Source organism: Rhinolophus sinicus, chromosome 14 (genome assembly GCF_057876585.1).
Source record: "Rhinolophus sinicus isolate RSI-liver-muscle chromosome 14, RSI-T2T, whole genome shotgun sequence".
Lineage (NCBI taxonomy): Eukaryota > Metazoa > Chordata > Mammalia > Chiroptera > Rhinolophidae > Rhinolophus > Rhinolophus sinicus.
In genome coordinates this window covers 77,246,760-77,260,868 of record NC_142514.1, presented here as the reverse complement: position 1 = coordinate 77,260,868, position 14,109 = coordinate 77,246,760, and the positions used below count along the sequence as shown (strand labels likewise).

General features: G+C 40.0%; 1 protein-coding gene across 10 annotated transcripts in view; it reads right to left on the bottom strand.

Moving 5' to 3' along the window:
* KIF13A (kinesin family member 13A) overlaps positions 1-13,169 on the bottom strand; it is a 187,089-nt gene extending 173,920 nt beyond the window's left edge. For all 10 annotated transcript variants that reach the window (XR_016018678.1, XM_074335179.2, XM_074335181.2 and 7 more), the window contains exons 1-2: positions 12,972-13,169; positions 12,631-12,721 (exon numbers count right to left, since the gene is read on the bottom strand). Coding sequence is in view for 9 of the 10 variants with exons in the window: in XM_074335179.2 (XP_074191280.2) it covers positions 12,631-12,721; positions 12,972-13,026 (146 nt within the window). In the remaining variant the exon portion in view is untranslated. The remainder of the gene's footprint in view (positions 1-12,630; positions 12,722-12,971) is intronic.
* Positions 13,170-14,109: the final 940 nt, after the last annotated feature.

Here is a 14,109-nt window from a genome sequence, read left to right as displayed (position 1 = left end):
ACCCAGGTCAATAAGCTTTAAGAGTTCCACAGTAATAAAACTAATGAAATTGTCAACACTTAGTGCCCGCTGTGTGCCAGGCACCGTGCTAACCCGACCCTATGAGTTCTACACTTTTATTATTCTCACTTCACAGATAGGGAAACCAAGACCTAAGGGTTAAGGGACTTGCTCAACATTTCACAGCTACTGTTTCCTCGAAAATAAGACCTAGCCGGACAATCAGCTCTAATGCATTTTTTGGAGCAAAAATTAATATAAGACCCAGTATTATATTAATATATTATATTACATATTATATATTAGATTAAATTAGATTATACTATACTATATTTTATTTTATTATATTATATTATACCCGGTCTTTTATAGTAAAATAAGACCAGATCTTATATTAATTTTTGCTCCAAAAGACGCATTAGAGCTGATTGTCCAGCTAGGTCTTATTTTCGTGGCAACACGGTAGTAGACAGATTCAAACATCAGCAGCTTGCCTCCAAAATCCACTCCGTGGCTTTTGTGACACCATTTTGTCACAATACTTGATAGTGTTTCACAAAATGAGTTATTCACACCCAACTGATGGCCACAGGAAAAATACAAAAGGCAAATAAAAGATTTTCCTTCATTGACAGTAAAAGCTCTGGCTCAGTTACAAGGTAGTTCACAATACTTAGGAAAATGTAAAGTTTGTTTAGGCCAACTTTTAAATAGATTGGTGAGGTAACTTCAATGTATCAAACTACAAAAGCAAAGGTATGCTGCCAATTAAAAAATTCAATTACACACACAAATCAGGAGAACCCTATTCAATTTTTAAAAGAAAAAAAATCCTTTAACAATGTATAGTATAAGCTTTGGCCTGAAAGGCCAACAGAGTCCAAGACGCTCAAAAACTCCAACAGGTTGATGTCCTGTTAGACATCACGGACGCCAGGGAAACCCACAGTCCAGGGATCTGGTGTTTTCATCAGTTCCCAGGAAAAAGGCAAATTAGAAAGTGGTAAGCTTTTTACAAAAATAAATGTATCTGATATTTAAATTTTAATTATGCCCTTCCTCTATTCTGTTGTTAAGATTCCTTTATTACATACAGTATCAAGATATAGTGGTGTTTTGGGTTTAGTGTGCTTCTCAGCACATTTTTAAAAAGCTGGAAACTCTGTTTATCCAATTTTTTATTTCTGCTGGCTTTTACAATTCTGGTTCTCAAGTCTAGGAACCAATGGTCAAGGACAGCTAGAAGTTATCCTTGGAAAACACTAGTTAAATACCGTGTTTCCCCGAAAATAAGACCTAATCAGAAATTAAGCCCTAGCAGGATGACACCCCCTGAACATAAGCCCTAATGTGCCTTTTGGAGCCAAAATCAATATAAGACCCGGTCTTATTTTCGGAGAAACACAGTAATGACCTGCCTAGAGAACTTTTTTTAAGTCCCTTAGGAGTACAGTAGACCAGCAATTTTGGGAAAGCATTTCCACTGAATAATTCATCATAAAAATGCAGACTAAGCTGCCATCCTCAAGAGAGGACCACAGTTCTAACTATGAAAGCTAGCAATACTTCCAGGAGGCAAAAAAACTTAGATATTACCATGCTAATGTTACCTATTTGTACTGTAACTCTAGATCAAAAAAGCAGATGTTTAAAACTGAATAAGGCTGCTCAAATTTAACACCATTATCTTGATAAGCTCTCCCTACCACACTCCTCCCTACTTAAAACTTTATCCAAGAGAAACAAGTGCTTATAAAGATCTTTCTCAATGTTATAATGAAACCACTCCCTGCTATGATTTGGTATGGTGAATACTAAGCTTTAATTAGCTATATAAATAGAAGTAGTTAAGGATAGAAAACAAAAAGCAAAACAAAACATCCTACCAGTTTGTTATCCAATTTAAAAAAGGGCAGTTACAGCTGCAAGTTCAGCTATAAACTTTTACATTCTCTGTTTAGCTGGGATAATAGGTATGTGCACACACAAAGCATTGATTCTGAGGACCTGTTTTATTAAACTATAGAATGTAAGTATTTTAAAGGCTTGTTAAAGCCTTTAACAAGCTACATGTGAGTTTACTGTATTCGGCCTTTCCAAAATTGAGGATAAATCTACTCAGTGCTGCAACAGAAAGTCTATGCAGTTCACCATTGTTTGCCTTTCTGATTTTCCTCTGAGGCTCCCAGCTGGAGATACAGGAATATTTGTGGTCATTCATGGCGGGTGTAACAATCTAGGGAGTGTCCCCTCAAGACAACAACACAAAGAGCCAACAGCAAAGGATAAAGCTTCCCTTAACTCAAAGGCTTCCTTCCTGTTCCTTGTCTTTAAAAACGAAAAAAAAAACAAAGCTCCAAACATCTTCTCTCAAGGGAACTGCAAACAGGCTGTCCTCACGCCTCTTCTGAAAGCAGCAAAGCTCATCACACCTACGGACCAGACTGTGAAGGACTCCAGGGAATGACTACCTCCACTATGCTTTCAAAAGAAAGGGTCAGAGGCACAAACCCAAGGGAAAAACACACGCATGCACGCACACCTTGGAGTTTGTCCCACTATAGAAGATAGGAAATATTGGGGATTAACCGTAGTTCCGTAGGGTTGTAACAGAATCCTCAGAAACAAAAGAAGCTGCCCACGGAGGCTGTAAGCTAACAGCTCTGGAAATGTCATTTTTCCACCCACATACATACATACTTACTGCATAAAATAGCTGTTATGCCTGCAAGAACAGCTTAAAAATCACTGAGCCCCAAAAGAACTAAACTGTACAAGACAAAAACTAACTGAAAGGTCCAAATCAGAGGATTTATTAATACAACGCCCTGCGAGCACATACAAAAGCTGCTGTCCTAGTCAAGGAAGGAGGCACGTAGAATGTCTGTAAGGACCCTGGCTCCTCGGAGTGGCTGTCTTGCTTCACTTGACACCTTGGATTCTCTCATCAGCTACTGCAGGCAAACAGCCTGCCAAGAACAGTGACCCTGTCATATCCAGCTTTCCCAACACACTGACAAGATGCAAAGTACAATGCAACCCTTTTCAGGCCCCGTAAATATTACCTACTTACTCTCATTGACTCAACTTTACATTTAAGTACAGTTGGGATAAATCTGAACTTTAGAGTTTAAATTACAGGTTATCTAGTCTGGCCCTCAATTTTACAGATGAACAACTCAGATGGAAAAGGATTAATGGCTAGTTTAAGGAAACAGACCAAGTTAGAGGCGGAACCAGTTGGCACCCAGACTTCCCACCCAGTTCATTGGTTAAATACACCTGGCTAGGAGTAGAAGGCTTTTAGCTTTTAATGGGAGAGAATTTATTTAGCTATCTGAGACTTTATTTTCACAATTATGCATACGCTTGGCACAGGCAAACTCTGTTCAGGTTCCATAAAGTGCCTTAATAAGGTATATTTAGGTTGATTTTACACAGCTTTCAGACATTACTTTTGAGAAAGTTAATGGTTCTGAGGATTTGCATACATGATCACAATCTAAATGGTAACATAAACGAAAGGACCAGTTGCAAGGACAGGCTTTAAAATCTGGTGTATTACACTAGCGCAGGGTTTTCAACCTTGGCTACACATGAGAAGCCACTGTCGGCCCTGTGAGTTAGCCACCTTGGGCAGTCAACCTGGTCAAGCCTTCAGATGACTAGACCCCAACTTCTGGTCTTCACAGATGAGGCCCCAGACACTGTGGAGCGGAGACAAGTCGTATCTACTTTGCTCTGTCTGAATTCCTGACCCACAGAATCCATGGGCATTAAGAAAATGGCTGTTTGAGAGCACTAAGTTTTCAGGTGACTTGTTAAGCAACAATAGGAACTAGTACACCTGGGAAGTGTTTAAAAATCCCAATGTCCAAGTGGCACTACAACCCAATTAAGCGAGAATCTCGGGGGTGGGACCTAGGCATCTATTGTTAATGGACCCCAGGTAATTCTAATCTACTGCTAATTCTAATTCTAATCTAATTCTAATTCTAATCTAGAGAAGGAGAACCATCTCTGGGCATACGCTGTCCAATACAGTGGCCTCTTATCCTATGTAGCTATTTAAATTTAAATTAATGAAAATTAAATAAAATCTAAAGTTCTATTCTTGAATTGCACTAGCCACATTTCAAGTGCTCAATACTCATATATAGCTAGGGATTACCATATTGGACAGCAGATATATAGAACATTTCCATCACCACAGAAAATTCTATTGGAAAGTGCTGGTCTAGACCAGTAATTCTCAAAACCTGGTCCTGAGCTAACAGCATCATCTGGGAACTTGATAGAAATGCACATTCTCAAGCCACACACCAGGCTGATTGCACAGAACCTTTTGGGGTAAGGCTCTCCAGATGATGCTATACATACTCAAATGACAAAACCACTCATCCTATTACTCCCCATACAAAACCATTTTTTTCCATGATCTATTTCATACCGTGTTTCCCCAAAAAGGACTTAAAAGGACCATCAGCTCAAATACGTCTTTTGGAGCAAAAATTAATATAAGACCCAGTCTTATTTTACTATAAGACCGGGTACAATATAATATAACATAATATTATTATAATACTGGGTCTTATATTAATTTTTGCTCCAAAAGACGCATTAGAGCTGATGGTCTGGCTAGGTCTTATTTTCAGGGAAACACAGTACTTATATCTGAAAATTACCAACTTTTAACTCCATTATAATGTAAGAGAACAGTTCATGTTGTAATAAAATGTCAAAGATATACTTTTATGTTAACAAGCTTGCTTGAGGAGAAATGGCTTTCAATTAGCAAAGGTTCTAAAAAAGTTTCATGAAGATGCTCTTAGTTATTATAATCATTATGAGAAATAACCTTAAGGTCCAAAAATATAGAAATGGTTAAAAATTATAAAACTCAACAGACTATTCAATTATTAAAATTATAATTGTGAAAACTGTTGTATGACAAAATATAAATGGGAGAAAAGCAAAACACAAAATTGTAATTGTAAATATTTGTATTATATGGGTAAGTACAAAATGAAGGTAGAGGAAAAAATAAGAATTACTGATTTGTTAAGCTTAGCTGAGCAATGACACTACCCTTCTTTATTTATGTCATGCTTCTTATAGTTATCGTGCAAAAATATTTTATTGTATCTAAGGAAGCAATTTTTTAAAAAGATACAATTGTGTTTTGATGTGAAAACTCCATTGCAAGAACATTTGGTAAAATAGTTCTACTACGTTATCAATGATTCACTGAATGGTTCACCTCATAGTAACATGTAATAAAGACTGGATTCAAGCAAATGACGCTTGGACTGAAAGTCTACAAGGATTTCTCCTCTCTACTTTTCTTCCTTAAACTTAGATCCTACAATCAAATATATTAAGAATTATGCATTTTTACAAGTAAAATTTTAGAGATGTAAAAACTTGACTTTTTTCTTTGCTTATTTAGAGTCCACATAGTTGTTGGGTGGTAAAGTGCCAAATAAACCCAACAACTATGTGTTTCTCACATTTTCTTCGTACATTTGCAAGTCTAAATTCCTACAAATATTTTGTAGTGATCTTTGAAAAGAAGATCCCATCTAAATTAACTCTTAAATGTTTTAATACATGTTTTCATACAAATTTTAGCATTACTTCCTTTATTGACAGGTCTGTTGTTAGTAAGCTTAATTTCTTACATTGCCAAGGTACAAAATAATCTGTTTCTGTATGTCTGGGTTTCTCTCGCTATTCTGTTTCTTTTGTGGGTAATGTTCTCCAAACTCCATTAAATTCTAAATGCATAAACACCTTCTCTACTCTAGCGCCAAGGGAGGTTTGAGAAAACGTAACTGCAGCGGAAGAACTCTGACAACCTTGATATCTTCAGGAAGCCTACTATTTGGGAGAAACTTGTTCCTATAAATTTCTTCAAAATGAGTCCATAACATGAGTAATGCTATTAAAAATTGGAAACAGTACAAGTTTTCCACTTACCTCTAGCTAGATTTTGCCACAAGAAGCCCAGTCAAGTGGTAGGATGATAAACTGGCCAGTTTAGTATCATTTTGAAAACATTTCCCAGCCCAATAGGCATACACATTTTTAAATTAAAGGTGACTAAAAAATTTTCTGAACTGAAATGTTTGCAAAAGTGATACAAAAATAGGATTTTTCAGAAATTTCCTATTTTTGTACTGACTACAATTAATTATCCTCATGAACGTGGGTAACTGAGAGTTCTCTGGGGCAGCTACCACCTTCAATTCCAGCATTTACACATGCTCTTAAGAAAAAAAGAAAATCATTATTTTTCTTTTTATTGTTGGAAGTTAAATAGAAAAGGGATTTGACAGAAGTTTCTAATAGTAACATATATCTATTTTTTTAAATAGCAAAAGAATTTATAAAATGCTTTCTGAACATTCTTGAATTTAGACACTGAGAACACAAAGATGAATCATACACAGCTTTTACCTTGGAAAATCTCCAGTCTACCTGGATACAGCTACACTTGAGAAAGGTCCTTAACAGTAAAGGCATACACCAACACAAATAAACAAAGCAACGCAATTTAGGGCAGGGAAAGAAAAGCAAACTATATGGAGTAAACTATCATTAATGTCCTCAGAAAGAGGGGGGAATGTCACAACCAAGAAACAAGAATAGGATGCCATTTAAAAAAATAATAATAAAGAAAATCAGGGACCAAAAAAGGGCTCTTGGCAATTAAAAACAAAACAGCAGAAAAGAAAAATTAAACATAGGATTGAAAGATAAAGGGGAGGAACTCTCCCAGAAGATAGAACAAAAAACAAGCGGTGAAAAGTAAAAAGGAAAAATAAATCGATGACCAGTTTAGAAAACCCTATGTCCAAATAAGTATTCCAGAAAAGAATAAAGAGGAGAATTTGTTAATGAATTAATTCAAAATTTTTTTTTTTATAACTGGAGGGCATGAGTTTTCAGGAAAGAATATCCCACAAGATTCCAGAAAGGGAAAATCTAGGTCACATTCAAAGGATTAGAAATCCAAATAACTTTGAACTTTTCAACAGAAACACAGGAAAACAAAAGACATTAGAGCAACTGACATCTTCAATTTGATACCCATCCAAACTATCAATGAGGTGAGTGGGTAGAACAAAGATATTTTCATGGTTTCAAAAACTTTACCTCCCAAGCTCCCTTTTTCAAGAAGCTAATAAAGGATGTGATCTATAAAATTGAAGCAGTAAAACAAGAAAGAAAAGGGAAACAAAAACAAGAGATTCCACATAGAGGAAAGGTAAAGGAAATCCTTATAATAATATGATAGAAACCCCAGGAAAACAGCTAAACCAGACAGAGAAGGCCACTAGTTCATAAAAGAGCATGTCTGAAGGGTCAGGAGATATTTGTCTAAGAAGATAAAATCATGAGAGTACTTGATACTCTCAAGTTTGAATGCCTTGAAATGAGATTTAAGCAAGGAGCAGATAATTTCAACACTGAAATAAGTACATAGAAAAAAGAGCAAATCAAAGAGAGGAAAAAATAGAAATAATTGTTAACTCTAGGGAAAACAAAAAGTACTATGTGACAGGAAAAGAGATCCTAGAAGAGTACATGGCTCAACTGTAAACAGAGTTATATATAGTCATATAAAAAATGTAAATACTAAATATTGACAGAACCAAAATTACTATATAACTATACCGGGAAAATGAGGAATGGGAAGAATCTAGGGTGGGGAGGGGACAGAGCACAGAAAGAGAACAAAGAGCAAATCAAAACCAGCATGGTACTCAGAAATATGGAGGGAAATTCCAAAAGAATGAGCTAAAATTGCTATATGTGGTTGCCTCTGGGGAAAGAAATGAAGAGGAGGATTTTTTTATCAAAGACTTTATAAATTATAGAACTACTTTACACTGTACATATATGTGTGTGTATCCAGAATCCAACCCCTTACCCACTAATCTTGCGTTTTTCAAATTATAAATTTGTGACCTATTGGTGCGTTGTGAAATTAATTCAGGAAGTCACAACCATCATTCTGAAATGAATTGGAACAGAAGGGATAGAAAATAACAGACATTAAATTTTTTCATGAATACACACACACACACATACACACACACACACACACACCGAGTTCATAAAATAAAATGGATTTTTAACTGTGGACTAAGAACAAAGTAACTTTAGAAATCATTGATCTACACTGCATTATAATTATTTTCAGTCTTGTTTTGAAAAGTAACAGATTTCAATCTACCTTTATTTTAAAATAAATGGAAAATGTTGACAGCTAATGAAAATATTCCATTATAATGCTCTTTAAACTATCACACAAGAAGCATGTTCACGCCTATGTTAGTGAAACCTAAATACTCTTTGCCTTCTTAAAATCAGCTCTGCAATATTCAAACCAGAGAAAAGAGTAACGACACAGAAATCAGAACAGAATTCAAAGCCACTGTAATAATTTTATAATGTGGAATACTATGCTTCTTAGGTGATCTTTTTAATTTTGTATGACTTTCACTAATAGTTAAATTTCTGCTCTACACAGACACTTGAGTAGAAGAACCCATCCTAGAAGCAGTTTGGAATGGCAGAGGAGACAGTGTACAAATTAAAACTGCAACATATAATACGTAAACTAGAAAACATATGCAGTTGACCAAGACAAAACTTTCCTCCACTGACCCTCCCTCATACACTTTACAAGGTACGCTGCACATCTTGAAGTATGGAAAATATGAGCAAGAAGTTAAAACTTTCATGCTCTTTTACTAGAAGCCCAAATTTAGCCCATTTTGTCTTTTAACTTAGCCAGGTTATATATGCACACTGCTTTGGATGCCTACCCTACAATTCACTTACGTAAAATAATCAAGAACAAAAATTTCTGTAGAAAGCAAGTTCCGCTATACATTCCTCATGGTAAAGCTTCACTTCCCAAAAGTTATTAAAATCAGATTCATAAGCCAGATTCATAAGCCACCCATCTATATTTTTAAAACCACCACTACCATCCATTTTACTAAATGTAAAAAGAATGAATGAGTCTTAATACACTGGTTTTTAAAGATAGAAAAGATATGTGTTGAATTATACATAAACAATACATATGCATGTATCTGAAAATATGTACGAGCAATGAATGACTGTGATTACCTTTTTTGGAGAGGTGAGGAGACGGGAAAAGCAAAGGTTAGAGAAAGACTTTTTACCATATATCTGTTTATACTTTGATTTTTTAACTATTACCCATTTTGGCAAATTAAGGGTTCTCATTGTATTCCCCCCTCCTCAACTGCCTTGCTTCTGCATCCTATTCCACACCCTGCTGGCACGTATGCTAGTGCACGTGCGTGCGCACGTACACAAAATCACCCAGAAATAATTTGTGGTAGGTATGCTTTCACTTTCTTTGACAAAGGACTTTCTCCCATTCTTGCAAATGTGAACCTAACTCTTAGCATCCACATGACCAACAGAAATGCCACCTGTCTTTGCAGGTTGTCAGAACCCTGGGTCACTTCCACAACCCCTGCTCAGTGCTCCATCACACTGGAAACCTAAGCAGTACAGACATTTGCTGAGCATCCCGTTGACCCAAGTGCTGCTCAGGGGCATGGGACACCAAGGTAAGCAGGACCAGGTACCTGCCTTCAGGGAGCTCACAAACTCAAAGAGGAAACGGAAGAGGAAACAGGTAATTTCCAAATAATATAGCACATGTAATGGCAAAAGTATAGTCTACATAATCTACCGCATTGTTTTTTAACTATTTTTTCCTCCCTCTTCCCACATCTCTCAAAGGTAAGAGCCTCTGGTATAGGCCCACAGTTATTGGGCCTGTAGTTATCTTCAGATCTTCTGTGCCAACCATGTTGCCTGCACGATCTGAGGTTCATAAATGTCTCTTGTATAACAATGCAATGGTATTTTAAGAAACAAACTCATGCATGTCTCAATGTTTCAGAACAGTGATGATATACACGCCAAAGATTAACCTGGACCTGCGCTGTGTATTATAATCTTAGAATTTCAGGACCAAAACAAACATCTTTACCCTCAGATGCTCTGTCATCTTCTAATCCTCACCATGCAGTCTTGGCTTTGATTCCATAAAAGGGGAAAATTACGAAAGCTAAGTTTCTTTTCCTGGAAATAAATGCATTCTTACTTGTTTTTACTGGTAGGACTGAAAACTTTTACCCACTAACTTAAAATGTCTATTCATGGTTCACACATTAATAATTTCTTGCAATTTTCAGAAAAATAGTAATTCTCAATTTGACACAGGTTTGCCAGTATTAATTTAAGGACTTCTTATACTTCACACCTTGCACTTCCAGGTAAGGAAAATAATATTCTTGCCTTGCCCTGAGCACTATCCCAAAACAAATGACAGAAATGAACTGTAAACATAACATGAAGCACTGTCACAATTAAGCAACCCAGAGCCCAAGGGGAGGAACTGTTTCTATTTTTAAATGCACTGTTGCTTTAAGAAAAAACCTGGTGGAGAAATATGAAACCAAGCTGCATAATGAAAATCAAAACGCATTTGGTGTCTCCATCCTTGCAAGACAGTAATCCTAACCTACAAGCAGCATGGTTGTGTTGACCCCTCTCAGGTGGTTTGTAAACGTAATGATGGGTATCCAGGCAGAAACCCACAGAAAGGGCCCATCTACTGCTCAAAGAATCAGATCTGTCAGGAGGACAGAACAAGAGAACACCCATAGTTCAATGCTATTCTTGTAGCTCCAAAGAAGATGTTATTTCAATAAACAATCAGATAGATAAATCCCAAAATCATCCTGCATATCTTCACTTAAAAGATCCTGATTAGGAAGAGGGGCAGCCCTAAAAATGATCAACTGATTGTTTAGTATGTCTAACCAACTGTCCAGTTATAATTTCTGTCCAAATTCCACAAAATTAAATCTGTTTCTCCCCACAAATGACAAAGCTTCATTTCATTAAATAGTAGCTAAAAGTAGCATTCCTTATGGTTAAGAGTGACAAGGAGCAGGTGCCAAACCAGCATGGAAAACAGAAGCAGCAGCCACATAACAGGAGTTAGAACATGCTACCTGTTTCCCGGACTGCTATGAAGAACCAGACCCAGAATAATTTTTTTTCTGAAACAATATGAAAACATCCAGTTGTGGGTTTTTTTTTGTTTTTTGTGGGTTTTTTTTTGGCGGGGGGGAGTTGGTTATCTAATTTAATCTGTAGATATTTTAATTTACTCAATTTATTTACTATCACCACAAAAATATATTATACAGCTACACTGCTATAAATGTATCTACAATGCTATAAATATTTAAAATGTATCTAAAAATATTATTCAAGGATACATCCATTATTGAAAAGTTTAACACATTTTAAATAGAACTTAGCTGTTTACTAATTAAAGTAACAATCTGCTCTAGGTAGCAAATGTTTGCAAACTGAATAAAAATTGCTAATCTCAGCACAAAAAGGAAAAAAGAAAAAGAAAAAAAAAACCCAATCTTACCTCCTGATAATTTCTTCCCCCAAATTTAGCAAAACTGTGTCTGAACATCACATGATTATAGAATGGAAGCAGTTGTCTCCTTTAGCAATAAAGTAACAAACCCCACTTCAGAGTTTCCAGTGAAAATCTCTGAAAAGCAAAAATCTCTAAATTGTAGCGCATCAGTCAACAGGTGACTTTCAGAAACACAAACTGATACTCATGTCCCAGAAGAATTAATTTTGCCAAATCTCCAGTTTTTTCTTTCCTATTTTTATAAGCTATTCCATTGCTATATTGAATGAATTCCATTTTCTTTTCAGGGGCTTACCAGAAAAATGCCAAATATTCAAATTATTTTAGGGCATTTTCCCATACTGCTGCGTTGAACAGAGCGGAATTAATAAGGATCCAACAACAGTTAAACTTTTCAAATGCAAATATGTTGCCATCTAGTAAATGCAGCCCCCTTTTAAACATCCCCCCAGTGTCTACACAGCTCGGACACCACTTTTGTTTCCTTGAAAATCAAAATTCGTACACTAAATTCAAGCATTATCTCAACTCAGCACCAACCAAAACAGAAAAAAAAAAAAAAAAAGATTTTAAATGATCCAAGCCAGAGCCTACATCATACAAGACTGTTTTGCTTTATTGTGGGTAAAATGAGGGTCCCCCCTCATTTTACACGCAAAGTCCCTAAACAAGTCTGCCAAATGAAGCAAACAGTGCAGTGGTGGTGGAAGGAACCTGGGACACTGGGTTCCACCAACAAGGCCTTGGGGTGGTCACTTGCCTATTCAGGCCTCCGTTTTCTTATCTATAAAATGTGGCCATTAGACTAATAGTCATCTCTAGTATCCCATCCGGCCCCTCGTTGTCTGGGTGCCTCGAAGCCGGCCGGGGAAGACCGGTGCTAGCTCTAGCCAGGGTGCACAGCCTGATGCCGCTCTATTTGGGGGAGAGCGGGGGATACAAAAACGGAGGAGAGGAACTTGGACTTGCAACAGCTTCAGACAGGAGCGTGCGACAAACTTGAAGCCGCCCTCCTAACAATAGGAAAGAGCACTCCCATTTTCCTGGCTGAAACTTGCAGACTGCGGGGTCGGATCCTCCTCCCGCCCTCTCCGCGCCCGCTGTACCTTTCTCCCTGTTTGGTGTTGGAAGGAGGAGGGTGCAGGACCGTTTGATTCCCTTCCATCTCCACCACGCATTTGGTGTTCAGTTCCAGTTCTGAAAGCAAAAGGGAACACGAATGTTGCTAAGTCGAGCATCCCGCCCGCGCGGAGTCTCCCGGGAAGCGGCCGAGCGGGAGCCGGACCCCGGCGCCCGGGTCTGCGCGGCCGGTGCGGACGCCGCTCCCCGCCCGGCTCTCCGGCCTCGGCTGCGCGCTCGCCGCCCGGCCCCGCGGCCCCGCATTTTCCAAAGTTACCCCCCCGTCCTCAGCCCGACCCCGGATAGAAACGAGCGGAAAGCTCCTCACCTCTTCGGTTCATGGGCCGGACCCGGACGGCAACTTTTACCTTGGTATCCGACATGTTGGCGGCGCCCACTCGGACCGAGGCGGCCCCTCACGCGCCGCGGCGCCGCCGCCGCCGCCGCCGCCGCCGCGCACCCCCCGAGCGCGGCCGCCGCCGCTCCGCCGTGAGCTCCGTGAGGCAGCGCCGAGGCGCGCGGGCCATCCCGGGGGAGCGCGACGCGGGGCACGGCCGCGGCCCGGGGAGGGGCGGGCGCGGGGCGGGGCGGGGCGCGGCGGGCGGGGAGGAGGCCCCGCGCGGGCCCAGGCGCCGCTCTAGCCGCGCGGGCGCAGCCGAGCGCGCAGTGCCGCGGCCCCTCGCGGTCGCCCGGGGCCCGGCCGCACCGCCATCTTCCGCGCCGCGCCCGCCCGCCGAGGCCGGGGGGCTCGCGGAGGCCCGACTGGGCCGCGCACGGCGCCCCCCGCGGTGCGACGGGGCCCGGGCGGGAGCGGAGCTCCGGGGCCGCGGGATTCCGGGGCGGGACACCTGGTGTCCCCGGGCGAACTCCCGGGCCGAGACTGCACCGGCGCCTGCGGGGACCCCACAGGGACCACCGTGCACCGAGTCACCTTCTGGGGCCGCTGTCACCCCCAGATCCCCAGCTCTGGGGCGTGCCGGGTGGGCAGGCCTTATCCACCGAACTAAATGCGCCGCAACCGAGACGCCGGCACGCCGCCCCCTCCGCCCGCCCCACACGGCGCCTGCAGCGGTATTTTACGATCGAGGCTAGAAATTAATCAGTGCATGTACCACCGAAAGAGTATGAGTGTGTAAATAGTGCTCTCGCTTCCTTTCCCTTCCCTTCCCCTTCTCTTGTCGTGGGAGGGATGTCAAGTGGGCTGGGAGGGTCATTAACTCTTACATAAGAATTTAATAGCAATGGATTCTGTCGTCCGGCCAAATGCAGACCTCGCTCGCTGCCAGGGCGGAACTGGGTGAATCTGATTTATTCTGTTTGGTTCAACAAGGGCTTTGGGGCTCTGTGTGCCATGCACTTTGAAGCATACAGAAGTCTAAAATCCAAAGTTTAGATCTGGGGAAATCTTTCAATTTTGCTTAAATGTGGAAATTTAATTATTCATAAGTTGATTGAAAGTTATATTG